Raw genomic sequence first — 22135 nt, 5'->3', positions numbered from 1 at the left:
TAGGTGCTCCATGAATAAAAAACAAGTTTCACTTTTTATTCCCTTCCTTCTCTACTCCTGAGCCCTGCTTCTTCTGGCAGGAGAGGCTGAGCCCGGGGCACTTCGGTGGCTAGTTTTTAAAAAAAAAAAGGAAGCAGAAGAAGGCCTGTAATTGTGCTGGGACCTTCGGAAATTCTAATGATGAAAGGCAGAGTCCGGCTCCCACTTCCCCTTCCTGCACAGTGCGGGCTTGGGGTGCCAGGGAGCTGAGCGGTCCTGCTAGGAACCCGAAACAACCATGGACCAAGAAGCCGTGGGCAATATCGTCCTGCTGGCCATTGTTACCCTCATCAGTGTGGTCCAGAATGGTAAGGGAGGCCCCTCCCTTGGGGTCTGCTTGGTGTCTCAGTGTTTGAGAGTCAGGCTTACACACTTGTATGTTTGTGTGTGTATATGTGTGTACATTTTTTTCTTATCTGTATTTGTGTCTTTATTTGACTGTACAGGGATGCGTGGACTTCTGTGTGAACTGGGAGTTTTCCTTCTCCCCATCTTTCTTTTGCTTTAATGGGGATGATTAATCACGTCTGTAGAGCTGGAGCAGCAAGTTGGTTGTATAGAAACTATCACTGAAGTGTTTGCAATCAGCAGTTTAACTATTAATTACTGTGGCCAGTTGGAGGGCAGGAAGCCTGAAAGCGACAATCAGATATATGTTCACCCAGATACAGGGTTATACCCCATGCAGCGGGCTGACTTCAGCACAGTAGGAGTTACCTGTTATCTGTACGCTAAAAAAAAATAAATCTGGCCAGTGTGAGGGGGGACTTCACTTTTTCATTATTTTACCTCTGTATTGCTTTTTTATTTCTTTTGATGAAATATGTTCTTTGCAATACTTCCTTTTCTTTAGCAATGTGTGATTTTTGAAGCATTCTTTGGTAGACATCATGTACTTACATAGGGGAGAGAGGGTCAGAAGGATTTCCTTGTTTGAGGGTTGCCTTTCCATTAACCCTGTGCTGTGCTTTCGCTCAGTCGTGTCTGACTCTCTGCGACCCCATAGACTGTAGCCCACCAGGCTGCTCTGTCCATGGGATTCTCCAGGCAAGAACACTGAAGTGGATTGCCATGCCCTCTTCCAGGGATCGAAACCAGTTCTCCTGCATTAAAGGCGGATTCTTTACCATCTGAGCCACCAGGGAAGCCTAAGAGTACTGGAGTGGGTAGATTATCCCTTCTCCAGGGGATTTCCATTAACCCTGGTGTCACTTAACCCAAGCAAGGGACCTAGAACTGAGAAAGGCAGGACAGGGAGGAATTTCTCTTTAAATTCCTAAGTTAGGACTGTCTCAGACTCTTTTTATCAGCATGGCTGGTATCTTTGGGATTTACAGTTTATGAAGACAGAGAAAAAAAGGGGAAGACTTACTCTGTAACTTAACGGTAATTTCTGAGTGTTCATATACTGTTGCTGCTAAGTCACTTCAGTCGTGTCCAACTCTGTGCGACCCCATAGACGGCAGCCCACCAGGCTCCGCCATCCCTGGGATTCTCCAGACAAGAACACTGGAGTGTGTTGCCATTTGGAAATGTGGGTATTCATTCAATTTGGGATATCCTGATATTTTCCCCCAGCTTGAGTGTGGCCTTAGGTTGGTGGTGAGCCTTCTGGGCACAGAGTGAGGCTCCCCATGGCCTCCCGGCGCCAGAGAGACCAACTTTGCATACTCCAAGTCTGTTTCCTCTGTGGAACAATACTTGGCAGCTTTCTGACCTGAACATTTTCATAGTAAGTGTCACACAACAGAGCTGCAGCTCTGATAGGGCACGAGTGGCTCTGGGTGAGGCTGCCATGTCCCCAAGCCACTGCTGTTTCATGCGGGTGCCATGCTGGGGCTCTCTTAGTCTCTGTAAATCTCCAAAGGATCATTCATTCAACCTGCATACTCCCAACGGGGACTCTGCCTGGTCTAGGAAGGGTCCCGCATCCATGGGGATGCAGCAGCAAACAGGGAAACCAGGTTTCTGCCCCCAGGAAGTGGGAGGGTAGCAGGAGAAGATGGGTGGCAGGAAGCAGGAAGCCTGCTGTGAAACCTCGAGTCCCTGTAGGGCAGTTGCATGGGTGCTGGTCGTTCGGGTGCCCCCTCCGGCCCTCCCTGATAGCCGTCAAGATCGGTGACAGGGGACGGGAGCCAGGGTCCCCTCAGCCGCCCATGCAGAGGTTTGCATCCACCCTGAGCTTCTGGCCCCCGGTCCAGAGCTGAGTAGAGGGACGCCGTGTGGTTCTCCCCGTGAGAACAGAGTCTCTATCCCTCCCCCGAGATGCCCCGGGACCTGGCCCTGGAGTGTCTGATGAGTCCTGGGCTCTTCTGTAGAAGCGCAGGGAACCCTGAGCAGACTTGAGGTGATGAGGTTTCTAATCATTTTTGGCAGATGAGATTAGGTCGTGGGGAGGAGAGAGGACAGATGGCCACATGTTTGAGCTCTAACCACAGTCTTTCGGCTGGTCATCTTGGATAGGTGACAACGGGACCCGATGGCCTTGTGATATGGTCCCGTGAGCTGATGACGCTTCCTGGGGGGAGGGAGTCGAGAGTGAACCAGCTCTTGCTTTGGGCTGGAGACTTTTCATCCTGGACACATTGTTGATTGGGCTTGTTTGTGGCAGTGTGGACAGCATGGCGCCCATGTCACAGCCTCTGTTCCTCCCCATCCCCGGCCCTGTGACCAGCAAGGGCACTGTGTGGACAGAGTGATTTTGCAAAGGTTGGGGCAGTTTTGAAGCCACAGAAGGAGTCCTTGGCGCCCTTCAGAGGCTCAGGATCAGTCTCTGAGGTACAGATCAAGGCTTGCTGGTCATGCTGAGACCACCTTTTAACTCTGTTCAATGTGCTGGTGCAGGGGAACGAGAGAAATTCAAGTGACTCGGGAGATAACACCTCTACTTGTTTTAACCTTGAGCTTTTAGGCAAGCACAAAGGTCCAACCAAGGTCTAGAACCTCTCTTTGCAATTCTAATTAACCTCGAGGTTGCAGTCAAAAGTCTACCTACCGTATTAAGTGCAGAAAATATGCAAAAACTCTGCCCCCACCCCAGTTACATTTGAAACCCTTCCTGTTAGCTTTAGGAATGATTTACATGCTGTTGCCAGGCACTGTGTACTTCGGGTTTGTCCCAAGACAAGGAGTTTCAGCCCCTGCGTCTGTGACAGTATGAGGGTGAGGGGGGCGCGCTCTGGCTCCCAGTTCCCAAGGGGAAAGGCAGAGCCCACCGGCCCAGTGAACTTCCTCCTCTGCCTCCCAAACGCTCAGGAGTCATCAAGATGGTTGAACCCAAGGCCCCCTCCCAGCTTGATCCAGCATAATGCACGTTTGGGAACGCAGACCACATTTAAAGTTTGAGCGACCTGGACCACAAGTACCAAAGCCTGGTTTCCCAGGTCGTGTAGACAGGTGCATTTCCTCTGCGTAGCATCCAGAGGGCCTCCCACTTCTCAGCCAGGGTGCCAGCAGCTTTGACATGAAGCAAACCTGGGAAACATGGCTTTGGAGAAGATGATTCCCACGGGAAGCCAAACTAATTAGGATGGAGGGGAAGAGAGTGAGCTGAGGGGAGGGACCCAGGGCCTTGTACTTGGAGACCTTGTGAATAGTGACAGCAGAAGTCTAGACCGCATCCTCAACAGCCCCTGCTGAACACTCCCAGGACGGAGAGCTCACAACACACTGGGCCCACTCTTCCCGTAGTCAAGTGTGTTGAGAATTTGCTTTGTGTCATGTATGGTGCTTCCTGCTGGTCATAACATGATCTCATTGAATCCTCGCACCCTATGAAATATTTTACTATTATTACTCTTATTTCACAGAATAGCTAAGTGGAGCTTAGAGAGCTTAGAGAGTTAGTTGGAGATTCCAGAGTCAGTAGTGGTGAAACTGGGATTCAAAGCTACTTCAAAACGTGGAAGTTTACACAATGTGTGTTGTCTTGGATTCACTCATTCAAACACTCACTGCTCAGGAAGTTCTCTGTTACATTGAACTGAAGCCTGATGCCCTCTAATTTCTATCCACTGGTGCGTCTGTTCTTTGGAAAAGCTTAGACTGTGTCTGCAGCTTCTGTGTTTCCAAAGTCACCTGTAATATCCCTGATTCAACATATCATTTCTCAGCCGACTTGGTTTCCAGAGTCCCTAGTCATCAGATTACTCCTTCCCACCCCACCCACCACCAACTTGCCATCTTCTTTCTAAGATGCAGGTGGGTGTTTTTCATGCAAGAAATCTGTTCCCGAAATCCAGACACCAGTTCTGTTCAAATGATGGAGGTGTGAGCTATTCTTGTGTCTCACAGGGCTGACTCATACTAAATGAAAATCTCAGAATCTTTTTCTGTGATCCTGAGAAAGTTATTCACCTTCTCTGACCTGCAGTTTCCTCAACAGAGAGGTGGGGTTCTAATCCTGTCCACGTGTGGTGGCTGAAGGTGTTGCCTGAGATGATCCTTGAGTCGCTGGCAGAGGCCAGCATGAGGTAGTTTCTTGGTGACCGTTTGCAGCCTTCTCCCTCTGGTCTCTCTCCGTCCCTCTGGTTTGGCCTGATGTTAGCAGCCAGCCAAGAGCAGTGTGTGAATGCTCTCTGTAAGCATAGTTTCTGTAACATGGTCAAGGATATGGAGTATGGAGTGTCAGTATTTGGAGGAGTGGACAACTCTTTCAAGTTTAGCTTGGAAGGAAAGAGAGGTAGACCCTAGTGGGGGTTCAGGAGAAAGGCAGGCTTGTTTTTGTTTTGTTTTGAGGTTAGGAGAGATTTGAGCATGTTTCAAGGGTAAAGATTAGGAGAAAAACAGAGACCGAAGATTTACAAAGTAGGGCAAACATCGATGAAGCAAGACCCCGAGAGGCTGGCCAAAGCATGGTCAAGGTCGCAGGTGGAGGACTAAGACTTAAAAAAGAGGAAGGAGCTGTTCTTGGGCAAGGAGAGGAAGAAGAGAGACAGGCTGAGAGAAGGAGGGCCCTGCCGTGCAGCTGGTTGCAGAAGTAACCTTGGACTTTCTTAATACTGTCCCTGCTTATGTGTTCAGAGGCACGAGCATCACCTTGGGTTCTGGAAAGACAGTGATCAGAATTTCCACTGTATTCTCTGGGGAGAAGAGACAGCCAGAGCAGACAGTTGGCTACTCAGACCCCACATTGCTGATGGAGTCCCTGCAGTGAGCTTCCATGTGATAATAAGAGGATGAACACACTCTCGCATGCCCAGCTGGACTCGAGTCCCAGCAGCCCCCTGCTCCCCAGTGGAGGGACGGAGAAGGTTATTTAACCTCTCTGAGCCACAGTGCCCTTGTCAACAGCATGGAGATGTGCTTCACAGAGCATGGGTCCGGCGTCCACTGGAGTGCCATAATGAAGCCAGCCCTGCAGCTCTGCCCGGTGTGGGCACAGCCCTAGGGGAGGAATGTGCTTTCACCAAAAAGCAAATCACGGAGGCTTTTATCCACGGACACAATGGATGAGGCATCCTTTTCAGGTCTTTTCGAGGAGGCTAATGTGAAGCTGATAAAAAGAAATCCTGTGAGTGAGATACCTGACTGGCACCCTTTTTCCTTTTTTCACTCTTGAAATAGGAGGAAAGGAATAAAATAGGAGGGATGGGAGAGAGAGAAAGAGAAAGGGGGAAAGAGCGAGAGGGAAGGAGAGACTGTGTTCCCCCCCTCCCCATCATCCAGCCTGTAGACAAGACAGACTCTGTCTCCCCAGCATCTCTGCATCCCACAGCCATCACCCTCACCAGCTCCCTGCTGTCTTTCCCCCTGTCCTGGGTCTCACCCCTGTACGCCCTCACCACGCTAAGACAGAGTGGCTTTCTGGCAAAGTCATTCATCAGCTTACACCTGTCTGTAACTCCATGTTTCCTCAAGATGGCAATAAATTCAGAAGTTCTTAATGTGGCTCTCCTCAAGGTCATGGTCACGCTGCTGGTCTGAGGGCTACATCCCTGCCACCATCTGCTCAGCCTTGGCTCACTTACCACTTTTTCCTTGAGGCTCCTCCTGGCCACCCTGACCAGCACCCCCGGAGGCCCCTGCCCTGCTCCGCCTTCGCTTTTGTCCACAGCTCGGCACACCGTGTGATTTTAATTCTTGCATATTGTTTACTGTGTATGGTCTGTCTCCTCTCCTTGTATCCTCGCTGGAACATAAGCTCCTGAGGCCAAGGCTCTGTGTGTGTGTTTTGTTCTCTGATACAAGCTGAGTGTCTGGCACACGGCGAGTGATAACAGAGAAATGGCATTGAAAGAGCAATTCACTGCCTGCCTCTCTTCGGCCTCATTTGTAATTCTGCTTCTGCTAAGTCGCTTCAGTCGTGTCCGACTCTGTGCGACCCCATAGACAGCAGCCCACTAGGCTCCTCTGTCCCTGGGATTCTCCAGACAAGAACACTGGAGTGGGTTGCCATCTCCTTCTCCAATGCATGAAAGTGAAAAGTGAGAGTGAAATTGCTCAGTCGTGCCCGACTCTTAGCAACCCCATGGACTGCAGCCTACCAGGCTCCTCCGTCCATGGGATTTTCCAGGCAAAAGTACTGGAGTGGGTTGCCATTACCTTCTCCAATTCTACCAGGTTAATACTCCCCATTACCACCCCCCACCCACCATCTCCCAGTCAACTGGATGTACTAACCCCAGAGGGTCTTGCTGCTGGACCTCTGCGTATTCCATTCCGATAGAGTGAAGTGGTCTTCTCAGCTATCTCCGGCCCCCTCCATCTGCTTGTCCTTCAGGTTTTATCTTACACGTCACTCCCTCTAGGAGTCCTTCTGTAACCCAAACACTGAATTTTTACCCCTCTTTGACCCTCGATGGCTCCAAGTTCTCAGTCTCAGCACGCGTCTCTCTGTAGGCCTTTCTTTACTTGGTTGTCTATTTCTTCTGGTGGTAGCCTCCTTGAAAGTTGGGGGTGTGTCTTGCTCACAATTGCCTCACCAATACCAAATGTAGCAGTTAGTTGAGAGTAGCTGCTGAATCGGAGAAGGCAATGGCACCCCACTCTAGTACTCTTGCCTGGAAAATCCCATGGGCGGAGGAGCCTGGTAGGCTGCAGTCCATGGGGTCTCTAGGAGTCAGACACGATTGAGTGACTTCACTTTGACTTTTCACTTTCATGCACTGGAGAAGGAAATGGCAACCCACTCCAGTGTTCATGCCTGGAGAATCCCAGGGACAGGGGAGCCTGGTGGGCTGCCGTCTCTGGGGTCACACAAGAGTCGGACATGACTGCAGCGACTTAGTGGCAGCAGTAGCTGCTGAATACCTTTGTGCTCAGTGACATTTGATGGAGGACAATTAGGGCTGTTTAGAGGTTGAGAGAAGGAAACATTTAATGTTCCAGGAAAAATATTAAGATACCAGGCTCGGGATACATTCTCATTATAAATCCAAACCTTTCCTTCTGGCAGGGTTCTTTGCCCATAAGGTGGAGCACGAAAGCAAGACCCACAATGGGCGGAGCTTCCAGAGGACTGGGACGCTGGCCTTTGAGCGGGTCTACACTGCCAAGTGAGTCCAAACTCTGACACTGCTCTTTGACCCAGAGTGGGCCTGGGACAACCTTCTGGAGGCTGGGGTGTGGCAGGGGTTGGGGGTAGGTTCCAGGGAAGCTTGAACTTCACCTGGGAGACTTTGGGGGTACTTTTCATCATCTTAGCAGGTGCTGGTGTCTGAAGAGAGGAAGCAGAGGTGTTGGGGGTGGGGGAGTAGACCTACAGCTCCTGCCTGGTCAGGAAACCTCTCAGCCAGTCATTCGGTCACGGAGTTGACCAATTTCCTGGGGGGTTAGTCCTGAGGTGCCACCGTGCAAACCAGCCATTACTCACCAGCTGGCATCAGAAGCAACAGGCAGGACTGGCAGGCAGCTGCCTGCTGCCCCACGGACACTTAAGCCTGGTCTCCTGGAGCGACCAGGACAGAGAGCATGAGGGGACTATGTACTTGCTTTTATATCTCTCCTTCTTTACTTCTGCAGGGAAAAGTTGCTAGAAAACACCTGAACAACTCCGGGAAGGAGGAGGGATGCTATTTGGGATGCAAATCTGAACGGTGTTATTCAAATACTCATTTTTCCTCTCTGTCAAATGCATTTAGACAAAGGGTTAGGCATCAGCCTGTGGTGGGCTTTTCCATGCCTGTGACTGGAGGCTTGTTAGGAAGGGCAGCTGTAGCCCCAAGCCGCCAGGGAGCTGGCCTTCAGTCTCGGCTTGGAGGTGACTTTGATATTCCCCAGACAGCCTTCTAAAACGGGGCTTAACTTCACAGCTGCAGTCATCTTCCACAGTGATTTTGGTGCTCAAGAAAATACAATCTGCCACTATTCCCACTTTTTCCCCATCTATTTGCCATGAAGTGATGGAACCAGATGCCATGATTTTTGGTTTTTTGAATATTAAACTTTAAGCCAACTTTTTCACTCTCCTCTTTCACCCTAATCAAGAGGCTCTTATTCACTCAGTGCTTCACCCCAAATGGTAGATCTTTAAGGGGCTCCTGTCCTTTGGAATTATTACTGTGTTCATAAGCAGTGGAAGTTCTGGGTGTCCAGAGTACCTAGTGAGTCAGCAGGCTTTGTTGGTTCCCCCACGCCCATATCCCAGGACAGGATACATTGGTTTCTTATCTTTTCTACTTGTCAACTTCTCCAGTAAAGAATTTGTGACCATCAGAAAGACATGAAGGCCCCTGTGGCCAGGGACACAGCCCAGCCTCCCTGGGGGCTCTGTAAGGGACAGACCAAAGGCTGGTCATTCTAGGGTTCTCAGTGGTACCAACTGAATCGCAAGCCCCTATCAATTTGAAGGTTGATATTTAGGAGAAAAATCATGAGACGCACATCAAGAAGCTGCCAGAGAAAGATTCTAAGAAAGGAATTTGGATAAAAGGCCAAATGTATTTTGAAGATTACATTTTTTTAATACCTTTTTGGCTGCACTGCACAGCATGTGGGATCTTAGTTCCCTGACCAGGGGTTGAATCTGCAACCCTTGTATTGGAAGCGCAGAGTTTTAACCACTGACCTGCCAGGTAAGTCTGAAGAAAATTGCATCTTTGAGTTTACTTCTGTAGTTTGAATTACCTTAGACCACTGGTTCTCAAACTTGAGTGTGCGTCAGAATCACCTGGAGAGCTCTTTAAAATCTTACTGGGCAGCCCCCAGAATTTTTAATTCTGTAGGTCCAAGGAAGGCATTAACATTTACATTTTTAAGAAGGTCCCTGGTGATTCTGATACAGCTGATCCAGGGACCACACCTTGAGAACCAGTACATTAGACCATCGACTGTTGGAGCTTAAGTGGATCTCAGAGTTATTCATTATTCGTCTCTTGGTTTTACTAGTAAGGAATCCAAGTCCAGAGAAATTGCTTTGCCAATGACGAACAGCTGGTTAATGTCAGGTTGGGGACCAGTCCTCATCCTGTGCCCCTCCCGCTTTGTTGCATCGCCCTTTCCCTGTTCATCCTTCTGGGTCTTGTTATGCTGTGTCTCCATGGATGTCTGGAGAGATTGTCCTGATCTCAACTGAAGCTTTTCAAGAGCACACTCACTATTTAATTGAGTGCAGGCATACCTCGTTTTATCATACTTCACAGATACTGTGTTTTTCACCAGCTGAAAATTTGTGGCAGCCCTACATCGTCAGATGATGGATAGCATTTTTTAGCAATAAAATATTTGTCATTAAGACATGTACCTTGTGTTTTAGAGATCATGCTATGGCGCACTTAATGGGCTGCAGTGTAGCATAAACATAACTTTTATGTGCACTGGGAAACCAGAACATTCCTGTGAGTTGTGTTACTGCGGTGTTTGCTTCGTTGTGGTGGTCCGGAGCTCAACCCATGCTATCTCCAAGGTGTGCCTGTAGGGTTGAAGAGGTAACAGTCCTGGTTTTAGAGTCGTATTAAGTCCTGGCTTTGCTACTCTGTAGCTGGGTGACCCTGGGTAAGTTATCTTCAGCTTCTCCAAGATTCAGTTTCTCATCTGACACATGAGAACATTGTGGTAGGCAGAAGAATGACCCCCAAAGATGTTCACATCCTGATCCCAGGAACACGTGAATAGGTTATGTTACATGGCAAGGGGAGTTAAGGTTGCTAAGTAGTTGAGTTTAAATAAAGAGACTATTCGGGGTTATCTGGGTGGAACCAATGTCATTGCAAAGGTCCTTCAGAAGTTCAAGAAGAAGGCAGAAGAGCTGGGGTTGCAAAGATGTAATCAACCATGGCTGGCTTTCAGGTTGGATGGGGCGCTGAGCTAAGGAACACAGGTGGCCTCTAGAAGTTGGGAAAGGCAAAGAGACAGAAGCAGTGCATCTCCAGAAGGGATGTAGCAATGCTGACATCTTCATTTTGGTCCATCGAGACTGACTTCAGACTTCTGACCTTCAGATAATACATTTGTCCTAACCCTCTGAGTTTGTGGCTACTTGTCTCAGAAGCCACAGGAAACCGTGCAGTTACTGCATGTACTGGCAGGATTGCCGTGAGCGTAAAGGAGACCAGGGGTGTCAGACCCTGGCGCAGGGGCCAGGGCTGCGCCCTGACAAAGCCATCAGCAGGATAACTCCCTGAGCACCACCTTTGCCGAATCCATCCTGGCTCCTGTAATGTGGGGGCTAACCTGTCCTTGCTCAGCTTGGCCCACGTGTCTCAGCTGACTTGTGTGTCTGACCTGAAGGTCTACTTGGAGGGGCCTACTTGGTCGGGTCCCTCTCTTGACCCCATCCTGACTGCCACCCAGCCCTGATGTCCGGGTCACTCACTTTTCAATTCTAAGAAGTGCTTTGGCATAGCCGGGAGCAGGACCCCTGCCAAGGAGAATCCATCAAGAAATGGCTTCACCGGGGAAGGGAGTAGATGGATTCCAAGCTTGTGTCTGCTCTACCTGCTGTCTGTTTCTGGAGGTGAGAGGAATTATGAATGGAGTCCATGCCTTGTGAGACGTGAGCGCGTGTGTGCCAAGTCACCTGTCGTGTCTGACTGTGTGACCCTATATGAACTACAGCCTGCCAGGCTCTTCTGTCCATGTCTGCTAGGCTCCAGGCAAGAATACCAGAGTGGGTTGCCATGCCCTCCTGCCGGGGATCTTCCTGACCCAGGGATTGAATCCGCATCTCTTATGTCTCTTGCATGGTAGGCGGGTTCTTTACCACTAGGGCCACCTGGGAAGCCTGCCTTGCAAGACAGTGATTATTATTTGGGGTTTCAGGTAATTTTCAGACTAAACTGCGTCCTCTGATTTTTTCCCCTTGTTTATTTATTCTGCAGCCAGAACTGTGTGGATGCCTACCCCACCTTCCTCGTCATGCTCTGGAGCGCCGGGCTTCTCTGCAGCCAAGGTAACCTGGGCTTTTCTCCTTGTGTGTGCTCGCTCCAAAATGTGTGTCACCAAGAGGTGCGAGTGCAGGCATTTTTGTTGAAAAGACTTTGTCTGCCCTCCAGCTCCAGTCTGCAAAGCTCTGGAGAGGTGAGACCCTCTGGAGGTTGTGAGCCAGCAGGCGGGGTGCCGGCGCGGGGCCCGGTGGCAATGCATCGCTAATGCTGGCTCCCCGGTGGCTGGTTGAGAGCGGCTGCGCTGACAAGGGTGGTTTCAGGCTAAATGTGACTCAGAAGCCTTAAGCAGCATGAGCTCAGACACAAGGGCATTCTGAATGAGAGCGTGAGGTGTCTGTTCTGGGCAACCGTCATCTGGCTGACTGCTCATTGCCTTCTGCATGGTGCTCCTCCTTCCGGCATGGGTCGAGGTCTCCAGCCTCCCTGGTCTCCAGCAGCCCACAGTCTTGACTTCAGCAAGTTGGATTCCCAGAACTGATTTAAAATTAAGTGGAAACCGAGTGGTATTTTTGGTCCCCTTTGGAGACTGGCCTTGTGTCTGCTGAAGGTCTGGTATGACCTGGCCGGCTTCCACGCTGTGGCCCAGCCGTGCGAGAGAAAAGGCTGCCAGTGTCCTGTGAGAGATGATTTCATCCTTATTGTGGTCACTCACGCAATAAAGTAGGTAAAGTGGACACTGTTGCCCCCTGTTGTTACTTTTGAGGACCCTTTGATTCAGGGAGATAAGTGATTTATTCAAGGTTGCTCAGCTGGTGGGTAACCAGCTGGGACGGACTCCCAGGGGTTTCAGGATAAATCCTGAGTTTTTCACATGTGTCCTCTTACTTTATTCATTTCCATAAAAATATACACTGAACACCTACTATGTGCTAAGCCCTGTTCCCTGGATACACAGCAGTAAATAAGACAGAGATAGTGGCGAAGCACACAGCAGATGGACCACAGAAAATAAATGAATGGATAAGTTCGTTGCCAAGAGTGAGACACGCCATGAAGGAAGAGAATCAGGTGCAATGAGAGAGGAGAGAGGTGAAGGCTGGGAGCATAAACCACTTCAGGAGCACGACGTGATCCATAAGGCTGTCAGGAAACGTGTCTTAATCTCCCACTTTCTATCCTCAGTTAAATAAGAAACATGTCTGGCATCACCTGGAAAATGAAGCCAAACTACACTTAGAGTAGGAGTTATGATTCCTTTTATGTCTTCTTAGATGATACTTGATAGAGATGAATCTGGAGTTATTCTGGTTGGATAAAGGGAGTTGAAAAAGGTTTCAGGGCCTGGAAGTAAGCATTTTCTGCCAAAACAAGTGTTGGCATTGCCAGGAGAAGAACGATCAGTCACTCCTGTTCGGTGTAATAGTCATTTCCTATAAATATGGTAGATTAGATAATTTTTCAGATGAAAGGAACACCAGCCTAAACCCACCACATTACAGAGAAGGAGCCCAAACTTCAGGGGAACCTGCTCAAACCCAAGAATTTTAGGGCCTGGTTTTGAACGCACGACATTCCTCCTGGTGTTTCAAGCAGCTCAGGTCCATGCCAGGGGCAGGCACCGACCCCCAAATACGGGCAGTGAGTTCAGTCACTTTGCACCCTGATTTCTATCAGCTCATGTTCGGTTCAGTTCCTGGTGACAGAAAGGTGGGCCAATAAGTTAGCTCAGAGCCATCTGGAAGGGACCAACCAGGAAAATCCTTGTCCAAGACAGCTGTGAGTTGTCACAACTTTGGAACCATCAGAGAAGAGAGGATTGGAGACCCGAGTACCCAAAGTGCCTGGAGTGCTACCTGACACATAAGTGCTCAGTTAATGCGCTTTATTTGGTATTTGAATAACGCTGGGGAGGAGGGGGGGCGTACTTTTGTTTCACCCTCATAGTAATTCCTGATAGGTAGGAAAAGTGTAATCAGCCCTTTGTCAAATGTATTAATAGAATGAGTTAAGCATTAGCTCCTGATTGTAACAGTCCTGGTGGGGCTGGGTTATCAACTCTTGGCTCCAAGCGCTCAGGACTCCATGGGGCTGTTTAACTTGTGTGTATTCCTCACAGTGTTGGAATGCAAAGGGCATTTCTTTCCCTGGAGATCTTTCCTAAACCGTAGCAATTGTTCAGAAAACGTTGAGCATCAGGATTCCCAGAGATCCACAGGTGAAGGGTGTACTTTGTAAGGACCAGCTTCAGGGCAGGGCTCGGGAGCAAGTCTAGCTTTCCTCCTACACACACACACATGTACGCGCACCTACCAGCTGACAATCTTACACAAGTCCCTTGACGGCTGGAATCCATGTTTCCACATCTGGAAATAGAAAAGACCATACCAAGACTTCCCTGGTGGTTCAGTGGCTAAGGATGCGCCTGCCAGTGCAGGGGGCACAGGTTTGATCCCTGCTCCAGGAAGATCCAGCACACTGCAGGGCAAGTAAGACTGTGTGCCTCAATTCGTGCGCCTGAAACATGAGAAGCCACCACGATGAGAAGCCCATTCACTGCAACTAGAGAGGAATCCCCACTCGCTGTAACTAGAGAAAGTCCAGGTACAGCAAGGAAGACCCGGCACAGCCAAAAATACAATAAATACATAATAAAGTAAGTGATGGTACCAGTCATGTGAAAAGGATTCAGATTAGATGACGGGTATGAAAAGACTTTGTATGAAACGACACTGTGATGCCAACATGAGGTAGCGTGACTATTCTTAAGGCTCTCAGGATGCTTCCTGTCCCTGGCTCTTTGCTGAACTTCAGCCCTGACTGGCAGAAGCTGAGGCCTCTGCTCGATTTTGCGACCAACACTGATCACCTATTGGCTGTATTAGTACTGGGTTCACTTAGTACTTAGTTTTGGCGTCTAGGACGCTAACACGGGTGTTGTCCTTTCTCCTCTTAGTTCCTGCTGCCTTTGCTGGGCTGATGTACCTGTTCGTGAGGCAGAAGTACTTTGTCGGCTACCTCGGGGAGAGAACTCAGAGGTAGGCCGCTGGGACGGCGTAAGAACCACGGAGGGAGTGGCACTTTCCAGCCGGAAGAGTGGTCATTCAATATTCCGCTGACCGGGAGGGACCACGAGGGGTTGGAAGGGGAGGGCGACTTCAATCCCTCATCCTTTTTCCTCCCTGAACTTTGCTGGTTCTGGAAATACAGCTAGGGGCCTTGACTAGTTTTTCCATTAAAAAAAAAAAATTCCTCCACGTGGTGCTGGGCTCCCAAAGGATGCTTTAAAAGCATGCCTTGCAAAACCACAGCCTCTACTCCCACCCTGCCACATCTGGGACTTGAATTACATCCCCCTGTCTGGCTTCCCAAAGCCTGCTGCGAGTGAAGCACGCCATTGTTTGCTTAGGGGAAGGAGAACTAAAGCTTGCACCTGGTGATAAGTTCTCTTGAGTAACAGACATCAGGGACCTGCGGAAAGAACGTTGAGAAGGTCAGACACGTCTGCCGGTGGCGGACAGAGGCAGTGTAGGCGACGACTGTCCTCTCCTTAGACCTGGGTTGGGAAAGCTGGGTTTTAGTAAAGTAAATGATGATACTTAGAGAAGAAAGTTTCGAGTTACAGTTTGCCACCAGTTCTGGAGCAATCAGAATCGCCGATGGGTTCCAAGGGTGGGGAAGATGCTGCCAGGGCTGCTGCCCGCGTGCTGGCCCCAGCGCCCACCCAACTATTCCACTTCTTGTCCCTCTCCATGTCTCACAATAGCGCCCTCCCCCCACCCCTGTTTGATTCCTGGATTGGGAAGATCTGCTGGAGAAGGGATAGGCTACCCAGATTCTTGGGCTTCCCTTGTGGCTCAGCTGGTGAAGAATCTGCCTGCAGTGTGGGAGACCTGGGTTCAATCTCTGGGTTGGGAAGATCCCCTGGAGAAGGGAAAGGCTACCCACTCCAGTATTCTTGCCTGGAGAATCCCACGGACAGAGGAGCCTGGTGGGCTGCATTCCATGGGTTGAGAAGAGTCAGACACAACTGAGCAACTTCACTTTTACTTTGTGGTGGATAAGGCCGCCCAGTTCAGAGAGCCTCCTCCTTCACTTGATCTTAGCCAAAAGGCCGAGAAGTGATCAGAGAGCCCTCTTCAGCGGCAACAAAGGCAGTGACATCCCTGGAGAAGATGTCTGGGAAGAGTTAAAGACCCAGAGAAGCGCCTCCTTGAGGGCGCTACACCTCGAGTCCTTAGAAACATCCTGCCCAGACCAAGAACACCACTATTTCATCGGGAGGCACTCCTGTTTCATCCTTCACCGCAGATTTATCTTGAACAGGTTCTGAAATAGCTTCACAAATCACTTCCCCTCCTTTCTGTAATGAACATATGGTGGCCTCATTCATGTGATAAATCTGACTCACTACAATATTTGACTTTTAACAATTTAATTTCTCTGAAGCCTCTATTCTCTGGCTTAAAAAAAAATAGACTCCTTTACTCTCTTTCCACTTCTTTACCAACATTAGCAGGTAATTCTCGTATTTGTCTTTGAGGCTGCAAGAACAAAGTGCTCCATGCAGACCAGGGTGTTTAAATAACAGATATGTCTTTTCTTATCGTTCTGGAGACTGGCAGCCCAAAATCAAGACAATGGCAGGGTTGTTCTTTCCTGAGGTCTCTCTCCTTGGCTCGTACTTGGCCGTCTTCTCCCTATGTCCTCAAGGGTCTTCCCACTGTGTGTGTCTATGTCGTAACCTTCTCTGTAAAACATTTTTTAAAAGGTATTATTTATTTTTGGCTGTGCTGAGTCTTTGTTGCTTCACGGGTTTTTCTCTAGGTGGGAGCAGGGGTTACTCTCTAGCTGTGGTGCGTGGGCTTCTCATTGCGGTGACTTTTCTTATTCTGGAGCTCAGTTCAGCTCTAGGGTGTGTGGGCTTCAGTAGGTGCGGTGCTTGGGCTCAGTAGCTGTGGCTCCTGGGCTCTAGAGCACGGGCTTGAATAGCTGTGACACATAGGGTTAGTTACTCCACAGCATGTGGCATCTTCCCAGATCAGGGATCAAACCCATGTCCCCTGCACTTGCAGGTGGATTCTTTACCACTGAGCTACCAGGGAAACCCTGCTAACCTTCTCTTTAAAAAAATTATAAAATCACTTTTATTGGCTTCGTGAGATCCCAGCTCGCCTGACCAGGGATCAAACTTGCACCCCCTGCATTGAAAGCACGAAGTCTTTTTTTTTTTTTTTCTGTTATTTTTTTTTTTATTTTAATTGGAGGCTAATTACTTTACAATATTGTGGTGGTTTTTGCTATACATTGATATGAATCGGCCATGGGTGTACATGTGTTCCCCGTCCTGAACCCCTCTCCCACCACCCTCCCCATCCCATCTCTCTGGGTCATCCCAGTGTACCAGCCCTGACCATCCTGTCTCATGCATTGAACCTAGACTGGTGATCTATTTCACATATGATAATATACATGTTTCAATGCTATTCTCTCAAATCATCCTACCCTTGCCTTCTCCCACAGAGTCCAAAAGTCTATTCTTTGCATCTGTGTCTCTTTTGCTGTCTCGCATATAGGGTCATCAAATTACCATCTTTCTAAATTCCATATATATGTGTTAATACCCTGTATTGGTGTTTTTCTTTCTGACTTACTTCACTCTGTATAATGGGCTCCAGTTTCATCCACCTCATTAGAACTGATTCAAATGTGTTCTTTTTAATGGCTGAGTAATACTCCATTGTGTATATGTACCACAGCTTTCTTATCCATTCATCTGCTGATGGACATCTAGGTTGCTTCCATATCCTGGCTATTAGAAACAGTGCTGTGATGAACATTGGGGTACATGTGTCTCTTTCAATTCTGGTTTCCTTGGTGTGTATGCTCAGCAGTGGGATTGCTGGTTCATAAGGCAGTTCTATTTCCAGTTTTTTAAGGAATCTCCACACTGTTCTCCATAGTGGCTGTACTAGTTTGTATTCCCACCAACAGTGTAAGAAGGTTCCCTTTTCTCCACACCCTCTCCAGCATTTATTGTTTGTAGACTTTTTGATAACAGCCATTCTGACCAGCGTGAGATGGTACCTCATTGTGGTTTTGATTTGCATTTCTCTGATAATGAGTGATGTTGAGCATCTTTTCATGTATTTGCTAATCATCTGTATGTCTTCTTTGGAGAAATGTCTTCTAGTGCTTTGGCCCATTTTTTGATTGGGTCGCTTATTTTTCTGGAACTGAGCTACAGGAGTTGCTTATATATTTTTGAAATTAATTCTTTGTCAGTTGCTTCATTTGCTATTATTTTCTCCCATTCTGAAGGCTGTCTTTTCACCTTGCTTCGAGTTTCCTTCATTGGAAAGCATGGAGTCTTAACCACTAGACCACCAGAGAAGTCCCTGACCTTCTCTTTTTATAAGAACACTGGTTATAGTGAGTTAGGGTCTACCTAGTGTTCGCATTTTACCAGTATCACCTCTTTAAAGACCCTCTTTCTAAATGCAGTCATCTAAGGTACGGGTTTAGGCCTACACCATATGGATGTGGGGGCAGGGCACATACACAGTTCTGCTCAGAATGCTCTCTTGGGGACCACACTTTTTTCCCTAACAAAGAGCTAGAATGGGTCACTTCATGAGCAGGACTGTAAGCAGGAAACCAAGGAGAGAGGAACACACTGGCCAAGGAGCAGGGAGCTGTCAACTGGGGGTGCCTCTCAGATCCTGCTGTGCCTGCAAGTCCCAGGGGGAGCTTGTCCACAGTGTGGGTTCTGATCCAGTGGACCTGGGCATCTGCATTTCCAACAAGGTCCTGTGCTGCTGGTCCATGGAGCACTGTGAGGAGTGAGGAGGTTGATACTCAGCTGTGAAACTATTTTCAAACTCTTGACACAGGAAAACTAGGAGTTGCATCATGAACCTTTGGGATCCCTTTCAATAAGATAAAATTTCTAACATTGAACCTATGGATACCACATTGTACCCTCTAGATTATAGCAAGCAAGGGCCTGGCAGCCTTAAGGCCCCTGTTTAGATGAGTTGGCTGTTCTTGGGGAGCCCTCCTGAGTGCCAAGGAGTCCCCTTGCTGGGGTCTTTACTAACAGCCTCAGCAACTAACAGCCTTGGTGATCCAAGGGGCTTCCCTGGTGGCTCAGACAGTAAAGAATCCTCCTGCAAAACTGGGTTCAATCCCTGGTTCGGAAAGAATCCTCTGGAGAAGGGCATGGCACCCCACTCCAGTATTCTTGCCTGGTGAACTACAGTCCATCGGGTTGCAAAGAGTACAACACAACTGAGCAAGTAACACTTTCACTTTTCACTTGGTGTCCCACTTGGCTGAACTTTCAAAACATACCAGTGCTGCAGGAATTAACCATCCAGAGCCATCACAGAAGGATGCTACAGAGGAGGGGAACCAGGGCAGCTGCTGAACACAGCGGTGTGGTCACGTGTCACTGGAGAGATGCCCCCTGACCCCAGTGGGTGCTCTGTGCAAGCAGTGCAGGATTTAGAGCCTGTGAGAGAAGGAGACGAAATCATCCAGTACCAAAAAGTCTCCCTTCCTTGATTCACTTCATATGTAAGGGCTCGCCTTCCAGCCCTGGAGGCCAGCTCTCATTAGTGGGAACTTGAGTTATTCCCAGGCAGCCTCAGGAGACTGAGCCCTTGGATGCGAGAGCATCTCTTAGAATCCAACAGGCTTCTTGGTTCATGTATACCATCCCTTCCCACACAGAGGCACTGAAAATCCACATTACACACAGCTGCCAGCATGGCTCTTACAGGCACTCCTGAGAGGGTCTTCGTGAATCCATGGGTTCCTAACACCCGGTCAGAACCTCGGCTACCAGCGGAAGCCACCACCTTCACTCCATCCAGGAGCTGGCATTCCCAGGGCACAGAGAAACCAGAGAGCAGAGCCCTGATGGTGATGGGTTTAAGGCTCTTTTTGCTTGGTTCTGAACTAGATTCAATGACTAATACTAGCTAAGACACCCACTCTAGTGTTCTTGTCTGGAGAATCCCAGGGACCAGGGAGCCTGGTTGGCTGCCGTCTATGGAGTCGCACAGAGTTGAACACGACTGAAGCAACTTAGCAGCAGCAGCAGCAGCTAAGACATGTCCATCCTTCATATGAAGTAAATGGAGCATTCTTGAGTAAAAGGAGGTATCCTTTCACACACACACACACACACACACACACACACACACACACACAAGTCGCTCAGTCGTGTCTGACTCTTTACGACCCCATGGATTGTAGCCCACCAGGCTCCTCGGTCCATGGGATTTTCCAGGCATGAATACTGGAGTGGGTTGCCGTTTCCTTCTCCAGGTATCCTTTAAACCCCATGTATTTCAAAGCGATAATATTTTGTGTTAAATTGGCGTCACTTGTGCTCTTCTCCAATTTTCTCTCTCCTTCCTTTCCAGCACACCTGGTTACATATTTGGGAAACGCATTATCCTGTTCCTATTTGCCATGTCCCTCGCTGGGATACTCAACTATTTCTTCATCGCCCTTTTCGGAAGTGACTTTGAAAACTACATCAAGACCGTCACTACCACCATCTCCCCTCTCCTTCTCATCCCTTGAGTCTCTGCTGAATTCCGGGTGGGTGTGCTCAGCTAATCGATACCTAGAAGCCATTTAAAAGAGGCTGTAAATCTAATGACCTGCTGGGCTTTGCAGCTTGAGTGAACCTCGCTTTTCCTGGAAGAGGAAATTTTCACATCAGCCTCAGCCTCTGAACAAGGCCGAGGCCCCACATTTGCAAATTCAGATCCCTTCTGTGTGTTTCGTGACTTATCCTGCTTTCTGAAGACATTTTGTGACCCAGTTTATGTTTTCCTAAAATAAAATGCAGACATATGTTTGAGGCTGGTGGTTGAGTTTTGGGTGGGTATACTGCTACATTTGAATAACTAGGCGCTGTTTTCCTCAACCTTAATGATGATAATAAAAAATATGCTATCTACACACACACACACACACACACACACTCCTGGAAGGTCACCAATGGTCAACTGTGAGTATCTCTGGGTGAAGAGATTTCGGATATGTTTTTTACTCTCTTATTTATATTTTTACATATTATTTGGAAAATTTTAAGGAGCAAATAAATACCACTAAACAAATGAATAAAACACAACTGAAGACTGCCTTTTCCAAGATGCCTTCCCTAACTCCAGATTGGTCTAATGTTGCCCCTGACCCTCCATAGCACCCTGTGCATGTCTCAATTGCAGCAAATTCACACCACAATGGCAAGCTGTTTCTTAGTCTGCACCACTGGCCCCCACTAAATCATCAGCTCTTGAATATTGTGCTGTGCTCAGTCTTTGGGGCCCCATGGACTGCAGCACGCCAGGCTTCACTGCCCTTCACTATCTACTGGGGTTTGCTCAAACTCATATCCATTGAGTTGGATGATGCCATCCAACCATCTCTTCCTCTCTCATGCCCTTCTCCTCTTTTTCTCAATCTTTCCCAGCATCAGGGTCTTTTCCAATGAGTCTGCTCTTTGCATCGGGTGGCTACAGACTTGGAGCTTCATCTTCAGCATCAGTCCTTCCATGAGGGGCCCCTCTCTGAATAGGAGGCAGTGTGGCATAGTGACCAGACTCTTCAGAGTTCCAGCCCTGGGCTGGACCCCTGCCCCCACATCCTCAGTCCTGAGCCTCAGCTTTTGCATGTGCTAAATTGGGGTAATAACAGTGCCAGACTTAGGAGGTGCTGTGAGGAATAATGAGATAAAGCAATTGATTATGTTTAGCACGTAGTAAGTGCTGAATACTATGATCTATTATTGTTATATTTATTATTGGAATGTTATTGTATTCATTTTCTATTGTGGCATAATGAAATCCCACACATTTTATGGCTTAAAATCACATACCTTTCATTGCAGCACTATATACAATAGCCAAGACATGGAAACACCATAGATGTCCATTGACCGTGAATGGTTAAAGATGATGTGGTGCATATATACAATGGAATATTACTCAGCCATAAAAGGGGCGAATTTGAGTCAGTTCTAGTGAGATGGATGAACCTAGAGCCTGGTGTACATAGTGAAGTAAGTCAGAAAGAGAAGGAAATGGCAACCCATTCCAGTATTCTTCCCTGGAGAATTCCATGGGCAGAGGAGCCTGGTGGGCTACAGTCTGTGGGGTCTCAGAGTTGGACAGGACTGAACAACTAACCCTTTCACTTTCACACATCAAAACAATAATCTTGTGGATGCTGTTGACACTAAGTTGCTTCAGTCATGTCCTACTCTTTGTGACTCCATGGACTGTAGCCCACCAGGCTCCTCTGTCCATGGGATTCTCCAGTCAAGAATACAGGAGTGGGTTGCCATGCCATCCTCCAGGGACTCTTCCCAGCTCAGGGCTCAAACCTTCATCTCCTGTGCTTCCTGCACTGGCAGGCAGATTCTTTACCACTGCATCACCTGGGAAGCCCAATATTGTTAATATGTTGTGTTAAATAAAATGTATTAGTAAAATTAATTTCACCTATTTCTTTCTACTTTTCTTAATATAATGACAAAAATTTTAATTACATGTGCAACTTGCATTGTATTTCTATTGGACAGCACTGATCCCGAGGTTCTGTGGGTGCTAGCAAAATCCCCCAACTGAAAAAAACTGCTGGACCTCATCCCAAGCACATGTCTCCGGGTAATGATTCCTGCAGAGGATACTGAAAAATACACTGCTAAAATTGTCACAAGAAGCAAAGGGATCCTGCCTAAATCTGGGAAAGAGTTCTTTGAAGCTTGTTACCATACAATCATCAGAGTGTTTCATTAAGTATTTCTGATCACA

The 22135-nt window shown here is 48.2% G+C and overlaps 1 protein-coding gene across 1 annotated transcript; it reads left to right on the top strand.

Annotated features, from left to right (window-relative positions):
* Positions 1-207: 207 nt before the first annotated feature.
* On the top strand, positions 208-20178 carry ALOX5AP (arachidonate 5-lipoxygenase activating protein). Its single transcript, XM_027557482.1, has 5 exons — positions 208-347; positions 7436-7535; positions 11298-11368; positions 14257-14338; positions 19733-20178. Exons 1-5 carry the CDS (start codon positions 278-280, stop codon positions 19893-19895), a joined length of 486 nt encoding a protein of 161 aa, XP_027413283.1. The 5' UTR covers positions 208-277; the 3' UTR covers positions 19896-20178.
* The last annotated feature ends 1957 nt before the right edge of the window (positions 20179-22135 follow it).

This window comes from Bos indicus x Bos taurus, chromosome 12, assembly GCF_003369695.1.
Source record: "Bos indicus x Bos taurus breed Angus x Brahman F1 hybrid chromosome 12, Bos_hybrid_MaternalHap_v2.0, whole genome shotgun sequence".
Lineage (NCBI taxonomy): Eukaryota > Metazoa > Chordata > Mammalia > Artiodactyla > Bovidae > Bos > Bos indicus x Bos taurus.
The sequence above is the reverse complement of the archived record's forward strand: the minus strand, read 5'-3'. Positions and strand labels throughout refer to the sequence as shown.

What these genes read in the sequence shown, in the direction of transcription:
- ALOX5AP (XM_027557482.1), top strand. Translation starts at nt 278, where the DNA reads ATGGACCAAGAAGCCGTGGGCAATATCGTCCTGCTGGCCATTGTTACC. An exon ending in CGGGCTTCTCTGCAGCCAAG is followed by an intron (nt 11,369 to 14,256) that starts GTAACCTGGGCT and finishes TTCTCCTCTTAG; the next exon opens with TTCCTGCTGCCTTTGCTGGG. An exon ending in CTCGGGGAGAGAACTCAGAG is followed by an intron (nt 14,339 to 19,732) that starts GTAGGCCGCTGG and finishes CTTCCTTTCCAG; the next exon opens with CACACCTGGTTACATATTTG.